Source organism: Sinocyclocheilus anshuiensis, unplaced genomic scaffold (assembly GCF_001515605.1).
Source record: "Sinocyclocheilus anshuiensis isolate Anshui unplaced genomic scaffold, SAMN03320099.WGS_v1.1 scaffold535, whole genome shotgun sequence".
In the NCBI taxonomy this organism is placed as follows: domain Eukaryota; kingdom Metazoa; phylum Chordata; class Actinopteri; order Cypriniformes; family Cyprinidae; genus Sinocyclocheilus; species Sinocyclocheilus anshuiensis.
The window spans coordinates 1950138-1969493 of record NW_015551063.1 but is presented as its reverse complement, the minus strand read 5'-3'; the positions used below and the strand labels follow the sequence as shown (position 1 = coordinate 1969493).

General features: G+C 39.0%; 1 protein-coding gene and 1 long non-coding RNA gene across 3 annotated transcripts in view; one reads left to right on the top strand and one right to left on the bottom strand.

Moving 5' to 3' along the window:
* Positions 1-2469: 2469 nt before the first annotated feature.
* LOC107662041 (uncharacterized) lies at positions 2470-2845 on the top strand. The gene is made up of 3 exons (XR_001631173.1): positions 2470-2640; positions 2671-2701; positions 2732-2845. It is a non-coding gene; the product is annotated as an uncharacterized LOC107662041 (long non-coding RNA).
* A 1482-nt stretch (positions 2846-4327) lies between these two features.
* Positions 4328-19356, bottom strand: part of LOC107662025 (slit homolog 3 protein-like) — a 195056-nt gene continuing 180027 nt past the window's right edge. The window contains exons 31-37 of one of the 2 annotated variants that reach the window (XR_001631166.1): positions 17566-17800; positions 15877-16007; positions 8270-8424; positions 7812-8100; positions 7524-7729; positions 4984-5913; positions 4328-4778 (exon numbers count right to left, since the gene is read on the bottom strand). Coding sequence is in view for 1 of the 2 variants with exons in the window: in XM_016451881.1 (XP_016307367.1) it covers positions 5678-5913; positions 7524-7729; positions 7812-8100; positions 8270-8424; positions 15877-16007; positions 17566-17800 (1252 nt within the window). In the remaining variant the exon portion in view is untranslated. Of the gene's footprint in view, positions 4779-4938; positions 5914-7523; positions 7730-7811; positions 8101-8269; positions 8425-15876; positions 16008-17565; positions 17801-19356 lie in introns of those variants that run through there. The other variant, XM_016451881.1, reaches the window with a different exon arrangement.

The window sequence follows — 19356 nt, the reverse complement described above, 5'->3', positions numbered from 1 at the left end:
AACACATTTCATTACACCAAATACACCAAATAATGTTCTTTTTAGCAGCATCATATGACCCCTTTAAAATGTATTTTTACTTTACCCAGATAGCACACGTACATCTGCAAGATGTCTGTTAAAGATCACTTCATCCGGAAAGCATCTGCTGTGTACAAACATCTGACAGACGTCTTTAAGATGTCAGTTTTACATACATTCTAAATCATAAACATCTTAAATATGTCTTCTAAACGTCTATTTGACATCTGATAGGAAACGTCCTATAGATGCAGATGATCAAACAATCTAAAAAATACGTCTTGCAGATTTAAATGGAGACGTCAAATAAACGTCTCCGTGATGTACGTGTGCTATCAGGGACATAACTAAAGGTACTGACTATTAAAAAAAATAAAATAAAGAATCAATACGAACAAAGCATATCATGGGGTCTCTAAAGCTGCACTCAATTTATTTAATTATTAAAATGTTTTATAGATAAATAAATGAATGGTACATTTGAGAAATTAATTGTACAATTATGTACAATAGGCTATAGCCTACTCACATTTTACAAAGACTCAAGCCAAGTGGCGTATAAAAAGCAGGTTGCATAATCAAATAATAATGAACAGAAAAATAAAAAGTCCAAACAAGCAATACAGTATAAATTAATATGTTTGGACTGAACCCCAAAACGTCAGTTTTATTATTTTTTATCAGTTCAAAATCATTCTGATTGTACACTGACTTCTAATAAAGCGCATTCTGTTTCTAGCTTGTAGTAGTCTGTCAAATGTATATTATGTGCAGTGTGATCAATCGTGTCGCCATTACACGTACAAAAGCTTGGCACACAAATGCATACATTAGCGTTATTTCAGCTAAAGTAAAGGTTTCTGTCATTCCTGTTATTGCAGTGGTTTTTATATCTCACCTTATCAGTCGACATTGTTCTTCCTGGCTTTTGAAAGCATTTAGATTGTCAACAAATGCACGTGTACAGTCACCCACGGAATGAATATTTAGGACAGTGAATTCCACTCTCGTAACTGTAGGGGGCTCCAAAGCGCCAAAAAAAAAAAAAACTACATAAAGTTGCTCTATTAAATAAATCAAGTTTTTGACCAAATCTGTGTGCTATATAGTACGAAAAATATATATATATAAAAAATACCTGTGAAGTAGTATGTTTCACAGTATTTATAAAACAATAGACAAAATGTTCCCTGTTGACTTATTTTTTCCGGCAAGATTCTGGAATGCGCATGGGTTTGTTTGATTTTAGCACTGGTTTGGACATAACGGCAGACAACAGACATTTAATTGTTTAAATTAAAATGATTAAAATTATGTACCCACACAGAGAAATTCTGTTCCAATTTTTTTTAATGTTCACCTCATTTTGTAAGTGACTTTGCTTTCTGTTTTAAAGATGTTTTCTTTGTAGCCTATTGTTTGACTCCTCGAAAGACAATATAGGAAAATATAACTTCAACTATAATTTGTGTTTCCTGCTATCTAAATTTCACATACATAAACAACAATCTGGCTCTAAACCTCTCTTTTCTTTATTCAAAGTTGATCTAGACACGTACATGTAAACTATCCGAAGTTCTGTTAATCCCAAAGCAGTGAAAACTGCATCTCTATATTCATTCTACAGTAGGCTATGTGTCCTCTAAAGTAAAAAAAATGCTAAAGTTAAACCATAGTAGCTAACCACAAATTAACCATCGTTTTGCTACAATAATTTGTAGAAATAAACATCAAAAAACAAAACAAAACATGGTTGCGACAATTTTACTATAATAAAACCATGGTTAATTTTCTAAAGGGATTTCTTTCTTTCTTTCTTTCTTTCTTTATAACTGTACTAGCTTAATAGTTTGATGTTTTGTACTGTTTAATAAAATAAAAAAAATCAGAAAAAGATTCGCGATTCAAGAAGACCAGATCTGAATCAAAAGATTTGCGATATGCGAAGTTCCGATGTAATGATTCGCGATACGCACCCCGAAGTCCCGATACGAATCAAATGATTCGCGACACTCGATCCATTTGGAGCGCTTCGAAACCGTGAATCATTTTGTGATGAAATGGCTTAATGGATTCGGAGTTTCGAAAAGCTCCGTTTCACCCATCACGTTTTTAGGGTGCTTTCACAGTTGGTTCGATTGCCTGGTACGAACCCGAACCCGAGCTAAAAAATACGTCTTGCAGATGTAAATGCAGACGTCAAATAGACGTTTCCGTGATGTACGTGTGCTATAAGGGATAGAACCATAGAAAATAAATATATAGTTGTGTGCATATTCAGATGCAGCCAGCCACTTCGTTACTGAATGAATCAGTGTTGTGAACGAATCCACTGAACGGCTCAATGACTCATAAAGAGAGTCGCTTGTCGCCACCTACTGGCATAATGATGTAACCTGCAGAAAGGCTCGCTGAAAAATCCAGTAGCCCCTCATTGCAGAACACAAGATCCAGGGGGCGTGATTGGATCCACCTCTAGGGGGTGGATATTGGTGAGTTTAGGGGTGGAGCTCTGGGAGATGGGTGGGTTTAGGAATCAGGGGGTGGAGATTGGTAGGTTTAGGGGTGGAGCTCTGGGAGATGAGTAAGTTTAGGGGTGGAGCTCTGGGAGATGGGTGGGTTTAGGAATCAGGGGGTGGAGATTGGTAGGTTTAGGGGTGGAGCTCTGGGAGATGGGTGGGTTTAGGAATCAGGGGGTGGAGATTGGTAGGTTTAGGGGTGGAGCTCTGGGAGATGAGTAAGTTTAGGGGTGGAGCTCTGGGAGATGGGTGGGTTTAGGAATCAGGGGGTGGAGATTGGTATGTTTAGGGGTGGACCTCTGGGAGATGGGTAAGTTTAGGGGTGAAGATGGGTGGGTTTAGGAATCAGGGGGTGGAGACGGATAGGTTTAGGTATATGTAAGGTGGGAGGAGTTGGATCTGGATCCAACCACGCCCCCTGGATCTTGTGTCCTGCAGTGAGGACCATTTTGAAAAATCCCCTCCACTAAAGCACAGACTGAGAGTCTGTCTCGAACCCAGTGCTTTTGGACTGTATAGCTGAATTCAGAATAGCATAGCAAGGTATTCTTACTATTTCTGCCATTTCTTTAATTGCAGAAATAAGAGTAGGCTATTACGACTGCTCAGACCAGATTCAAGAAATGGTAGGCTACTAACTGTTGCATAATAATGTGTAGTATGAGATCTGAAACGTAATGTATCCATATCATGCATTAAGAACAACTGGGGCAAAGAAGAGTGAGCAAAAACAAAAACTTACTGAGTGCACCCTTAAGGGAAAAAGAATCAGGATCCAGTTATTCAAAGACAACAGGTCACACGGGTTCTGTGGTCTACACAGTACGGGAAAAACATATCAAAATTCAACAAAACATCTCAGAGTTCTCAGACTAATTGGAAATAAAACGGCCCTACAGAACAAACTGCCTATTGTGGGTCAAGAGCAAGGCTGTAGTAAGAGTTTTCCTTTGTGTCCTGATTAGTGAAGGAGAAATCCTCCTAATCTTAACCAAAATGATCAATTCTATCCAGGCCCTGACCCCCTCGATGCCTGCGAGAGACATTCAGACTGGTATTTACCTCCATCTAGTGGACAAAACTCCTAAATACACTCATGCCATCATTTTTCTATCATTGGGCTGATTTCAGGTCAGAATTGAGCCTCCATAAATACAATATATAATTCTTATATTATCACTGGATATAAGAACAAATATACAGTATACACATAATTGTTGTTCATAATTGGTGATCTGAAATATATAATTGAATTAAATATTTTGAAAGATCCACAGCATTTAGGCTACTCTAAAGAAGTAAACCAGCATTATCTCTGACATAGAACAGGGAAAAAGTCATTTTAACAGAAAAAAGTACACACATTACCTTTAATTTGACCAACAAACAGTTATGACGAACTGTGGCCTTTAAAAGACCAAAGATTGACAACATGTCTCTTGATTTTGCTGTTCTGGATGCTGGTTTGAGTTGCATATGAATATTATGTTTGGCAAATTTACAAAAACAAAGTGGCCTTATCAAATAAGCTTACACACACACACACAGGTTTGTTTTTGTGAAAAGTGGGGACATCCCATAGGCGTAATGGTTTTTATACTGTACAGACCGTATATTCTATTGCCCTACACCAACCCTACCCCTAAACCTACCCCTCACAGGAAACTCTGTGCTATTTCAGATTTTCAATACACTCCATTCTGTGTGATTTATAAAATTACAAGAAAAAAAAAAAAGACCTTATTGAAAAAAAAAAAATCACAAAAAACCCAACTGTGTATTTCATTACAAGTTTAATTCAACATTCACTGTAAGTTAATCATCACTCTCTAATTCATATTTAACAAAACATTAGAAAATGCAACCAGTCTTCTGATTAGAGGTGCTAACAAGACACTTCCTGCACAAGCTCAGTTACATCGTTTACTGGTGATTCCTACATCCGCTTGTACCTTATACAACAGTATGTGGTGAACAGGGGTGAGACAGAACGAGGAGGAATGTTCATTAACACTGATTAGCTTTTTCTTGGGAATATATCTATAGTCCTCGCTCTCTTTGAGTAAGACACTGAGTGTTACATCTGAAAAATTAAAAACAAAAAAGGGTACATATGAAACAATACAGTAGTAATGGGTGAAATATATTTGCATTTAATATTTTAGTAAAGGACGGTTATGACGGAATACTACGTCGGTATGAAGTGCTTTGCACCAGAGACGCAGTCACCTGTATCACCTGCCGACGCATTTGGATTTCAACTGTACAAGGTAAAACAGGCAGAGAGCGTTTAACTATCATAGTTACTACAATAGCTTTACTGTCTGACCGCAGCATGTTACAAGTTCACATTTAACTCTTCCATGCAGTCATGCAAAAAATTCCCTCGAATACTACGTCGGTATGAAGTGCTTTGCACCAGAGACGCAGTCACCTGTATCACCTGCCGACGCATTTGGATTTCAACTGTACAAGGTAAAACAGGCAGAGAGCGTTTAACTATCATAGTTACTACAATAGCTTTACTGTCTGACCGCAGCATGTTACAAGTTCACATTTAACTCTTCCATGCAGTCATGCAAAAAATTCCCTCCGATGAGTTGCAGCTTGTAAACCAGAGCCACGCCGAAAGAAACAACATCCAAAGTACAAAATATCAGCCCATCCCACTCGAAGCTCTGTCCTTGAAGTCTTGCAGGTGAGGTCCGTTAGGAAGCAGTTCATTAATTTGCCGCCACCAGAGCACAGGAAGTTGGCTCACCACTTCCTGTGTTAGAGAGTCCTTGCCTGATCGGCTACACGGGCACATTTCAGCTCCTCCATTAAAATTTCTCTCCGCTCACACACTTCACAACAGACATGCAATACACAGACCAAAAATTAATTCTTAGGTTAGGTTGTACATTTATATAGATTTATACATATTTATATAATTCATATATTTTCAGGAATGTTAATCTGCGTGTTTTTGTTCGACGATACAGAATTACTTTTCATATGACACATATAAGCAACATCATAAAAACAGTCTCTTTCTTTAAAAAAACATCCCTTAATAAAAATAAGTTCTATTTTTACAATATATTTTCTTTTCCACTCCATCTTCTTCTCCAGGTTTGGGACGGGGGGGCACAATATTACAATGGGCACTTTGTGCAGCTGCACTCCACGGTGGTCTCCATCTCCTCAGAAAAGGAGGATCCGTCGGAGCACTTGAAGCTGACCTTCCGTCTCCGGCTCTTGGTGGGGGCGCAGCACAGGCCCGAGCGGCAGGTGCTTGGACACCGAGCGATTTTATTGGTGGAGGTGCAGTTTTTATGACCCATATTACGCTTGAGCAGCTCACGGACCATCTCTCCTTGGCACGTCGGCTCTGTGTGGAGGAGGGGACGGAGGACAGGCCATCAGATATAGCATTTATGTAATAGATTAATAAACATAAGGACTTTCAGGTCAGATATTGACTTGTGTTGCTTCACTCTTCTGGATTCCGTATGGCAAGTTAAAGACTACATGAAACAGCATATGCAATGCATTTAACTGCTATAATGCAACATAGTTTTGAGTGGAAACAGATAATTTTGCAGGAAATAAAGTATTTTATTCATCAGGATTTGATTAGATCATGAAATAACGTGAAGCAGTCGCATTCATTTTCGACACGAAGAAATTGATTTTTAATAACAGATCTGCTATGAGCTCTGAGGTTATTAATCAAAGGTACACTACTGTCAACATTTAGTTATTCAAAGTCTGATTGAAGATTGAATTTATTTGCTCAGAATACAGTAAATATGAATAATATAATAATATTTTGATAATCTTGTAATATTGTGAAATGTTATTACAATTTAAATTTTTATATTTGAAAATGTAATTTATTTCTGTAATCAAAGCTGAATTTTCAGCGTCTTTAGTGTCACGCGATCATTCAGAAATCTTTCTAATATTCTAATATGCAATATATTTGCTGCTCAAGAAACATTTCTTCTTATTATCATTAATTATGTTGAAAACAGTTGTGCTGCTTATTGTTTTTTGTGAAACATTTGATACATGTTTTTAAGGCTTTTTTAATGAATATAATTGATTTCGTAACAATGTAAAAGTCTGCGTAATGCAATTAATGCATTCTTGCTGAATAAAAGTATTAATTTATTTTAAAAAATATATACATTTTGAATGGTATTGTACATGCGATGCTTATTTATTTATTTTTCAATAAATATACAACATAGTGTTTTTATTTTTTGAAATCAGATATTATGGAGAAAATGAAAGAGAGCTGAAAACGTGACTGGTTATTATTGTTGCACTCTATTGAAATTAGATATTATTACCAGTATCAAAATATTATTGAGATACTATTGAGATGTCATTGTATTATTCTTCCCCACCCATTAAAGTTTGGTTACATCAGCAAAAGAAAAAGTCATATATTTTATGTATAATCGTTTTCTATTCTTAACCGTTTTAAATTCATTTTAAACCTCTTAAATACATTTTTTTTTATCATTTTCAAAGTTCTTAAATTCCTTGTTTTATTGTTGTGATTATTTTTTTTTCTTTTCTTTTATGTAAAGCACTTTGAATTACCATTGTGTATGAAATGTGCTATATAAATAAACTTGCCTTGCCTTGCCTTGCCTTTGCAACTTCAGGGATCTTATCTATGCACAATCAGCTTGTAACACTCCAAAGAGAAAGGAAAACTTGAAATTGCATCATATGACCCCTTTAAGTCCCGATGTCCTCTACAGAGGACATGGCATAACATATGAATCAAATATAATTTTTCAAACATTTTATTTTTCAAAAATGTTCTTATGCTCTAAACAATGTAATGAATGACATGACAAAATACTAAATTCACAAAACTGTTTTTTCCTGGTTGTCAGGAGGATATATATATAGTTTTTATGTTCTATATGTAATTAAAGAGTTTTCTGAATAATGCAAGTCTTCTGCAGGGCTGTGTCTCACCTATTTCACAGGTCGGCCCGCTGTATCCAGGCTGGCAGTGGCAAAACGGCTCTCCGCTCTCCGTCACCCTGCACTCTCCGTGTATGCAGTGCAGCCCCTTGCAGACGGCGGACTCTTGCCGCCTGTCACAAAACTGGCCAGAGTATCCATCTGCACATGAGCAGCTGTACGAGGAGCCCTTCAGCACACACACACCATGCACACACCTGCACAGGAACAGAGAGGGAGGAAATTACCACCTGATACAAGCACAACTGTGAGTGTCTGTGTACGTGCAGGTTTATGTACCTGCTGTTCTGACAGGGGCTCTGGGAGGTGGTCTCTTCACACAGTGGGCCGCTGTGGCCGGTGGGACACTCGCAGGTCACGCCTGCCTCTCCTCTCTGTCTGCAGGCCCCGTGAGCACAAACGCTGCAGGAGTGACAGCCCGGCAGAATGCCCTCTACCCCTGCCACTCCACTGCCGAGGTCTTGGAGTTCCCCGTTGAGCCGTACGTCATGAATGCAGCCATTAAAGGACTGGAGTGGACGGTCTGGATCCGGTCGCAGGCCTGCTGTGTCAATCAGAGAGGGCACACCTAAAATACAAAAAACAGGCAAATATTAGCACACGTGGACTGCTAAGGCTAACGTTACAGTCATTATGCATTCAAACACTTTGAAAGTATGTTAAAACAAGCCATATTTAATACTTTGAAACCTTTGAAATATGGTTGTGATGAACAATGAGGTGTTTTTGACTCTTACCGCCTATGTAGAGCTGTGTGTTGTGGTCCACAGCAGGAGGGCGGGGGAGTTTGCCCAGGCTTTTCGGTGCCCCTTTATCCACCACCAAACTTAGGGTCTGATTCTGGATCAACACCTCCACCGTGTGGAAAAGACCATCATTCACTGACTCCACACTGCAAGAAAGCAGAAGATAAAAAAATATACATTTGCCGTATTTTAAAATTATAATTATCTGAACTAAGTTTTAAATAAACCATTTCAATATGTATTATGTGAAATTTATTTATTTATTTATGCATGCATGTTTAATTATTTTTTCCAAGGAGGCTGTGCCAGTCAAGAGCACAATTGAGATTAAATATGAGAAAAATCAAGCTTGGGGTCGTAAGATATGTTTAATGTTTTGTTTAATGAAAGAAGTCTCTTTTGATCATTAAGACTGCATTTATCTGATCAAAATACAGTACATTTAGTAAAATATTTTTACAATGTCAAATAACTTTGAATAGATTTAAAAATGTAATTTATTCCTGTGATGCAAAGCTGAATTTTCAGCATCATTACTCCAGTCTTCACTGTAACAAAAAAACCTTTAAGAAATATTTCTTATAACTTAATGACACTAAACTTATCATGTCACCACTGGGGTAATTGAACTTTTGAAAGTAACATTTTAAGTCCAAATGAAAAGCCTGAATGTGCAATACAGAATATCTCCCCGCTGTCTGAAAATGCCATGGTTTCCACATTAGGCTCCGTCAGGTGTATTTCCAGTGAATTTGGCTGACACGGCGAAAGCTTATGTTGTGGGAAAAGGAGAGCTTGTGTTGGCCATGAGTTCACTCTTTCTTTGAGTTAGAACACACTCAAATCACATCCTGCTGAGTTTGGCACTGTGACTGTGTGAACTCCTGAGAGCGATTCTCTTTCACACGGTCATTTTTTAACCATTGAAGAGTGCCGTTTGTTCCCCGGTTCCATGAAACCTCCATGAAACATTTCCTAGACTATGAGAGTGTGCTCTGACCAGCACAGTTGGATTTTCGCCTGTTTCCTCCTTAGTTTATTACAATACAGTGCATGTAGCACGCTGTTTGGCCCAGATTCTGCTGACTTCTAGGACTGTAATTTTTTTAAAGGTGAGATTTAGGGTTATGAACTTATCAGTAGCCTCTGAACCATGAGAGAGAGCAGTCTGCTCAGGCTACAGAAAGCCCATTCTCCCAAGGTTTTTTCTCCATTCTGTCACCGATGGAGTTTTGGTTCCTTGCCGCTGTCGCCTCTGGCTTGCTTAGTTGGGGACACTTCATTTCCAGCGATACCGTTGACTTGATTGCAAAGATACTATTTAAACTGAGCTGGATGTTGACATCACTGAATTCAATGATGAACTGTCTTTAACTGAAAAATTTGTGTTTACTATTGTCATTTTGCATTATTGACACTATTTTCCTAATTAATGCTGTTCAGTTGCTTTGACACAATCTGTATTGTTAAAAGCGCTATATAAATAAAGGTGACTTGACTTGACTTGACTTAAGCAAACAAACAGGCTAGTATTAAAATGAATTCATTTTTGCGGGCAGGCTGCTAGTATTTGTGCTGGCTCGCAATGCTATTTTCCATTGCTGAAATGCTGAGGCCATAGGTGCGGATAGAGATCAGTGGCCCCAGATATAGGGGGGTATGGTTCACGGAGGTCTTGACTGAACAAAGACCCAACACAGGCACACGTGTGGTTTGCATTATAGGCCCATAATTCAATTCCTGTTTCAAAATAGGCTTTTGCAACAAACACTACAGTCCACGGGCTGAGACCCCCACCAAACATCTCAAGCCCGTCCATTTGATACATCAGTACCACCATAGATGAACGGCTTCATTATAATATAAGGACATTTTAATCCACTGTCTCTGGTTTTGACAGCCATCTTTCATTAAGTCCGTCTGAGGGCCTACATGCCGGCTGGGAAGGAAATGGTAAGAGTATTTAGTGGAAAAGGTGGTGAGAGTGGGAATGTGATGGAACAAAGAGGAAGATTCTATTATGAGAATGAAAACATTCTTAATCAGAACATAAATCTCACCATGGGGGACAGAAGTAATCATTTGGAACTGACAAAATGTTCTTGAATGTATGCAGTGAAGCTCTAGCACCACTAGGGGGCACCAGAGATCAACTCCTCAAGATGTAGCCTAGCGCTTGCAACTATTGGCCTTTTGTTCATATTCTGACAGACAGAAAATATCCTGAGGCTGTAATATTTTTAGAATGGGGGGTTGAGAAGGTGGAGTGTCTTTGATGTGCGGCTAGCCTGCATATTAGCTTCAAGCAACCCATTATGGAGCTCAATAAAAACAAACAGAAACCCGTGGAAGATTTCAGCAACCTCATGTCACCCCTCTCGCACGAGGGGAAGTCAATTTCCTGTCAGCTGAAAATAAAATACTCTGTTATTCCTCGAACGAACTGCATTATAAATGACACATACACAAAGTTAGGAACTATTACCGGCTCCTTCATCTTGGAGAGTTATCTAGATCAGCAAACCTGTAGACATATTTACATTTTCCAGATTCAATTTCCTTACACTAGCTAAGAGTAACGGACTGCAGCTGTGAAGTCAATTATGCCCTTCTGGAACATGAATTGCTAAACAAGGTTTTGTAGCGTTTGAGATATCATGGGGCTGTGCTCTACAGATGGACTGGAGTTAACAGCTAACATCAAAACACTTGTAAGTAGCAAGGAACAAGGTCCTCATCCTTGGGATGAGATTATGTAGCCTTCCTGAAGCACAAACATTAGAGCACAGTGCTAGTAAAGTTAAGGATATGTGTTTGATTCTTGAGGAAAGCAAGAACTGATAAACGGTGTACATTAATCCAATATAAGTCTTCAGATAAAAGTGTAAATGCCAAATGTGTAAACGTAAATAATGATGTATGCTAATGCTATAGCTAACAGGTAAATGTAAGAACACTAAAACTTTGCTAGTGGACAGTTAGCATTAGCACCCCTTAGCCTTGCATTAGCGCTGTCGCACTTAGCCAAGCTGGTCTTAGAACACCACATCCATTTGGTCTTCTCCAACCCGAGGAACTTACTCCAGGTCCAGTCACGGTTCAGGCTGAATTACCACTACTTTCCCCCCATTCAAACATTCTGCTCACACAGGAACTTAGTGCTAATCTCGGGCGAAACAAAAACAGGCCGTAAAAACATACCCTGACCCTCCTTGTTCACCCTAGCATTGCTCAGTGTTAAGCCCAGTTGACATGCCAAACATTAGCTGCATTTGGAGAGCTGTGGTAAGGTGTGGCGCAGGATGGCGAGCCCACGCTGAGGAGCTGGGGGCAAGGAACGCTGCAATTCTAACATTCTCATTCAATTTCCTGCAATGTTTCCACAAACCGCCGCTTTTGCTGAGGAACTGCCCACACCGCTGCTTAAACTAATACACAGATTAGCGTGACATTTAGTAAAGGGCAGCACATTAACACGCTGCATGGGCCCAAGCATTCATCTCATGGTAATGAGGCATTACTGCTAGTTAACAGCCTCCGTCGCTCTCCTCCTCCCCAGTGCATATATCAGTCTCTCCATCCCTCCCCTCACCCGCACCTTCCGTCAAGGCAGGATCACATTACAGAGATGAGTGTCCTTAACTCTTTGTCGGCTCTCAGTCACTCTTCATCTCTCTGTGGTCCGATCTGTCTTCTTTCCCGCCGCCCAGAGCCTCCCTTTCCCTCTCACCATTTCAATTTTCTTCATCATCATTCCTTGTTTTTCCTGTCAGGGATCTCGTCTCTTGCTGAAGTTCAGCAGGGACAAGGTGTAAGAAGAGCTGAGTGGAATCTGTAGATGGTGTGGGAATCTTGCAAGTTTCCTCCTCTGATCTTCGCCCCACAGAGTCTTTATGACCCAGTTCCACATTTGAAGTGAAGCACCCGCAGAGAGCCACTGAACCAGACTCGGCTCAGGAATGCTCCAACCACAGCCTCAAACCGCTAGCTTCCATGGTGGGAAAACCAAAGCAAGGGAGCTGCCCGAACGCTGCACCCATGTCCAAGCATTGCGGCGTAGGATGGGTTGCAAATTGAGCAGCTGGCTCTCTTGGCTCTGGTTACACATTGTTAGGACTAACTATGACATGGAGAACTCGGGAGCATGTTTGCCAGACTGGGGTGTGCCATGCAGTGCCATGTCCAAATAAGCTAAATTGAGACGGAAGGACATTTTCTCTCCTTGCACTTCCTCTCTTCACATGTGACCCTCATTCTTTACCCCAAGACAATGGGGTGCAGATATGCCAAAGCCACACAGCACAATGTCGCTTGGGGAAAAAACAAGATGAGGATGAGCATGGATCTATGATTAACTGTGGGTGCCATGATGCATCTTGGACTTAGTAGGGACCTGGCAACAAACTTGACTTCATTCAGTCACACCACTGCATGTTAATTTAACTGTTCAAGCACACAGCTGAGCCCTAACCTATATGTGCTATATCACATTAAGCTGTGGTGCTCATAGATAGTGCTCATTCTGCCTGGACCAGCCTGAAAAATACAACTCTTAGCAGGGGTTTAGCTAAATTGATGCCATTGGATATTTTGGTTTTTCCCCATTCAAGTAGATCGAAGCTGTACTTGTATCTCGTTTGCCTACATAGAAAGTAGCTGCCAGGGGTATTCCAAGATGACTGCCAAGTAAACCATCTTGCCTTGAAACAACAGTCTATTCCTTCTATCTTCTCCTGAAAAACTGAGCAAGTGCTTTAAATGCATGTTTGCAACTATTACTAAAAACACCTGAATTAAGTGCATGTATTCTCAGTCCGCAAAGACAAGGAATCTGGTTGAAATGATATTTTTCATGCTGAGACTCCCTCATAGAGCAATCGATTCAGCCCTTGCTGCAGGCGGAAGGGAAGAGTGGCCCCCTGCAGCAGCAACGGGAGGCACTGGATCAATACAGAGTCATCAAGCAGGCAGGCAGGGCCTGAGCACCCAGCTCACCACTGTTCACGTCTACTGCCTGCTAAAACAGCTGCCGGTCACAAACGTTCACGCTCTACTTCTGCAGATGTAGATGAAAAAGATGCCGGGGCCACATACCCATTCTTAACAGACACAGCTAGACAAGGACACAGATTTCTATCTAGAAATGCTTTGAAACTGTACGCTGTCATTAGGTTTGTGTGCAGACTGGATTTAAAAGCTTGAATCTGGAAACGCGTTACAGAGCCTGTGCTAGCTTAATGACATCCACAATGATCCACCAGGCCAGAGTCAGGCACCATCTGCGCCAGACTCAACAAGCCTGTTGTCTGCTGAAAGGGCAGGAGGTGAGGGCTAAGAGCTCTGTTTATGGGGGCTCCAGTGAGCATAGAAATCATGGCGCTGCAGCACAGAAGCTTTCACATGGGAACCGGGCGAGAGAAGCAAGCTCTCACCTGAGGCAGATTCAAGCAGGTCATGTAAATCCGGGCTCCTATATGGTTTTATGATGTGCCACGAGCTTACAGGGATTGAACCTCCCTGAGAACGGAGAGAAAACTTGCCTGCAAACACGCCTTTTTTACCCCAAACTATTCTGGACGAGAGCAGGGGGCCTCCTTTGAAACGCAGTCCTTTTTTATGGAAGATGAATGAGTGTGTATGTTTGATGTTTTGAAATAATTTAGGGTGGTATATGTCTATTTAGATTATGGTGCAGCAGAAACTTCTTGCTGTATGGGTTTGTTTACTGTGTAGAACAGAAGTGTGATTGTGTTTGTGGGTCTGTTACAAAACCTAGTGAGCTAAAGAGGCAGCTGGCTTCTAAGAGAGCATCGTAACTAAAATGGAACCTCTTAAGTGGCTAATTTGGAATGTTCTACATAGGCAGCCACAAATAACATTCCTCATGTGAGATGCACTGGAGACCTGCGACTGATTCTGGTGTTAACATGTTGCTAAGATAACAATGCAATCCTCTATTAAACATAAATATGCATAGCATACACAAATATAGGTTAAATGACAATTTTAAAAGTATATTAAACTATTTTTATCATACATTTCAGCATTTAATTAAAGCCAAATTTAATCAACTTTCCCACCAAGGCATCCACCATCTTGGAGTTTGGGATACTGCATTCTGGGATTGCATTTTCTGCTGAGGATACATACAATGCTGCTTAGGATTTTCAAAAAGAAGTACCTTACCTTTGTATTGTTACAATTTTGGTATATACGTAAATGAACAATGTGTACTCTTATTCCGTGTTACCTGCATTGAGATATATTGTTTACATTTATTTGTAAACAAAAGGCCATTGACTGACGTTAAATATGATGTAAAAAATCTGAAAACTCCAGAGCTTTTGTGAAAACAGATTCTACTTCTGCATTTTTAAATTCCCACTCATGGACAGTCGGATCGAGCCCAGTGCATTATGGGCATTTTCCTACCTTTTTGGCAAAAGGCAACACCACAGCCCCTTTTCTCTGTTTGCTCATGAAGCATTGATTAAAAAATTGCCTTTCTACTGATAGACAGCCAAGTTTTATTAAAAGCCCATCTTTTAATTACCCTATACAACAACTTGTCACTGGGGCAGTACCCTTAAAGGGACAACTCTTACCTACCCCTAAAAGGTGCATATTAGTACCTTAGAGTATTACCTAAAGCACTACTATGAACCTTTTAGGGGTAAGTAAGGCACAAAGTAGGGGTATGCAATATTTATCATCTGTGATAATATCGTAATTGTTGTTTAAACAATATGCAAGCTGACATTATAGAGTATGTATGAGTACATGCAAAAAAAGTCCAAAAGCATTCACTGTGTATTAGAAAGCAGTTAAAATGCCTCTATAATTCACGTTATGAAAGCAAAAAATATCTCAGTATGGGGTTTTGTTTTTTTATATTTATAAGATATGTTTATGTAATATCACACAAGCAAGAGTGCCGTTTTCTGGAATATTAGTGTATGAGGGTGATCATGAGTGTGATATAAATTTTTTACAACAGTTAATATTGAGTGAGTTACATTTTAGACACAATATTTTCTGGTTTTTTTTCTGTTTTGCCAATGAAAATAGTTTCAAACAGAGTTAAGCTAAACATTTGCACGTCTCAAAGAAACACTGTGCTGTTTTGTTCCTGAAAGAATCTGGTTTTGAACACCTATTGATTCAATGATCTATTCATTAAAGACAGTAGCTTGAATCAGTTGTTTTGAATGAATAATTTGAGTGATTCAATAATCTATTCATAAAGACAGCCACCTGCTTCTTTTCTAAATGAATCAGCCATTTTGAATGAATCGTTTGAAGGAATGATTCAATGAATCACTGAATCACACCTACTGACGGATTTATTTATCCAAGACAGGCCTAAACCAGCCAAGGTAACAGCATAAAAACACACTAAGCAAAATATTGTTTAATTATCATTATCGAAAAAATCCTCAAAATTGCACACCCTTAGTACAAATATGCCCCTTTGAGAGTACTGCCTCTACAGGTGTTGTGCTTCTAAAGGTAACATTTTTGCAAATTTTTTTATGAGAGTGTACGTTTCCTTAAAATACTACCTACAGAGTATGTGTGTGTATGCTCTCTATCCTCACCTGTACACTGTGGTTGGGGGGTACTTGGCAACATCATAGATCAAACGTATGTGTCCCTGGTACAGCTCTAGGGCGAGTGGGTCATGGTCCTCCTTATAAAACAGAATGCCATTGTCCTTATCTGTGGCTACCTACAAAGACAGAGAGGAGGGTAATGGGAACGAGACAGCAAAAGATCAGTGAAGGAGAATGGCAGAAAGACTGAGGATTGAGGTGGAAGGGTAAAACGATGTACAAAACAATCAAGAGTGCGCGATAAGCACACTATTTCAATGCGACATGCACACCGAGACAGAACCACCGCAGGCCTGACACTTAACTCCCTGTTTAGTCGAGGGCATCAAACGGAACGTCTGCGAGCAAGCTGTGATGGAAAACAGCTCACGTTTATATATAAGCACTAGGACGAGAGAAGAGAAAAGAGCAGTTGATGGCTTATGGAGCGTGGAAACCTCTCTACACATCAGTTGAGACCAAGAGGACTGCTAACATTCATATCCTGGAGGCATGTGAGCAGTTAATGTGTCCCTGTATTCCATTTATGTCAGTGGATATGTCACAGGAGGACCAAGTCATTAACACTGTTTAGCACAGTTTTGCTAAGAACGCTGGAAATAAAAAAAGCAACCTAATTTGATTGCTTTTCTATATTTGCAGTTCCCAAGCGTTTTGCCTTTTAGGGCCTGTTAACACGAACAGAGCGAAAGCTGTAAAATATTCAGAACTATTTCACGTGAAGTGCAATGATGAAATGTCATTCTCTTAAATTTGATTTAATGTAAAAAGTAAATGTCTAAAATATTTAACAATTACGTTTTACTGGACAAAAACTTACATCTGTACTAATTTAACATTTTAAAGATAATTTTTAATGCTAAAAAGAGTAGACTTTATGGACATGGTATTTGGACCCTTTCACACATTTTGCAGCTTTAATGTAAATGAATGAATGTATTCATTTTAAAACATCTAGAAAAATTCCTGAAATTTGACATCACTTATCTGGAAGGCCTGTGAATTTTAGACATCTGATGAATGAAAAAAAAAACAAAATCCAGTTTTTGAATAAACAAGCATGTAACACTGCAGTTTGAACTTCATTGATCATAGAGATGCACGGTTTCATTTTAAAACCTCAATGTCCATGTTTTCTTCTTGCCAAAAACTCTGACTTGGTTTAGAAAGCACCATTACTTAACACACAAAGGCCTCTCGATCTGCAGATGTGCTAAGAGAAGCCGAAACGGAGAGATGCTGACGTCCGCAAGGAGATAAACAGCTACTGAGCTCTTTTTAATTTCTCCTACTTTAATTAACATTAGTGTGCCCTCTCGACGGTGAGAAGATAGGATCATTTGTAGCAGATCTAGCGGTTACGCAGGGCCCGATTGCAACGGATAACAGCCGGCTCAATCTCTATTACCATAATATATGTCCTCAGGAGAAGAATTATTCACGCAGGTGGACAAGAGGTGACATTCTCAATGTCAGAGAGGCCAAAGCTGGCTTAGACCATGCACTGCTGATGAAAAAACACCTAGACAGAGAGGCAGATCGCTTCTCATGGCTGCAGATGTGAGTTCGGGTGATACGCAGACTGTCCTGAGGCTAGTGATATGTGAAGTCTATATTAAAGAAACTGATCTGGGACCATTTGTTAAGCATTACAGGAAGTGGTTACAGGCATACCTGGAGGGATATGTGCATGGGTGGTCGGATCTTGACACCTGAGAGCTCCAGATAGGTATCTTTGCCAAGGAAGTGCACTGTGACCATTTTGTGACACTTGGAGCCAGGTGGACACCGGCACACAGGCTCTCCCTCCACGACCAGACACTGCGCTCCATTCTGACAGTAAGACTGATCACATGGACTTGTCTTCTGGAGTAATATCATTGGTGGAGGTGTCTCACAGAACAGCCCACTAAGGAAAGAGAGCATAAGGCATTTACACTACTTATTAGGATTTTTAAAAATGTTTTTTATGCACACCCGGGCTGCATTTATTTGATGAAAAATACAGTCAAAATAATATTGTGAAATATTATTACAGTTTAAAGTAACACATTTGAATTTAAATGTAATTTATTCCTGTGATGCATGAATTTTCAGCATCATTACTCCAGTCTTCAGTGTCACATGATCCTTCAGAAATCATTCTTGAATATTAAGTATTTTATAGACATGTGCCAATATACAGTAATATGATATAACACAATAATGAACATGCATGATATTGTTATCGTTAACATTCTTCTGTAACATTAACAGATAACCTCTGTAACAAATGTAGCTATTTCTCATTGATAATGTTAGTTAATGCATTAGACCTTATTGTAAACCTATTGCACTTTATAATTCTTTTGCACTTTAAACTGTTTGAAATATTTGTTTACTTTGAACATTTATATACAATAAAGCGATGCACAAAAATGTATAGTTCGTTTTGTTATAAGAAAAAAAAGTTATTATACCTGTAATAGTATAACAAAATTTTTTTTTGCAACTTATTTCAATATCGTGATAATATACCACGATAAAAGCTTCAGCAATTATCGCAACATGAAGATTTGAAACCATCACATGCCTAGTATATTATTTCAAGCACTTTTAACTTTCTTTCTTAAATCTAATTCACACAAGAGATGAAGACAGTGTTAGAATATTGATAGAGTGTCAGGATGGGTGGTAAGCCAGATTAATGCGGGGCTCAAGACACCATCAGGCCCTTAATTAGTAGCCGTAGTGGAGTGAGGGATGCTGGGGAGAGAGCTATTGTTCTTCTGTACAATGCCACACACGCGCACACACACACACGCTGTTATAATTAGCCATATGGATATTCATCGTCTGTGCATGTCAGATTTAACTACACACTATCATATAACAAAGGACCAACAGAAGCTTGGTGTGTGTGTGTAAGCGTGTATATGTTTGCATCATTTATCAAGCCTTTCATAATCATAATGAACACAGGTGTGCAAGTATCTTAGTTATCAGAAAAGTATGAGCATGCTTTTTGAGTGATTTCTAACCTACTTTTACTTTTGCAGACATAATTTTGAAGAGGAAACAAGGGTAAATGATTAATAAAAAGAATTAATAACTTCTTTATTTACTGATTTATCAAAAAAATGGCAGGGTCAATATTTATCTATAGTTTTTATATTTTACATTTACATGTAAAATAGGAACAATATATAAGTGCAAATGACAAGTCTCGGTTATTATATATATTATACACACACATAAACACACACACATATACACATACACACACACACACACAAAGAAAAACAAGTAGATAGAATAGAAAAAATAGAATAGAAAAATATGAATAATGTTTTTTTTTATAAAATAAGAAGAAGATAAATGTAGATAAAGTAGAATTAAAATAGAATAGAAAGTGCTAGAGTTAGAGGGTCAAATAAAGGTGGAACAGATGTGTTTTTAGTCGTTTCTTGAAGATGGCTAAAGACT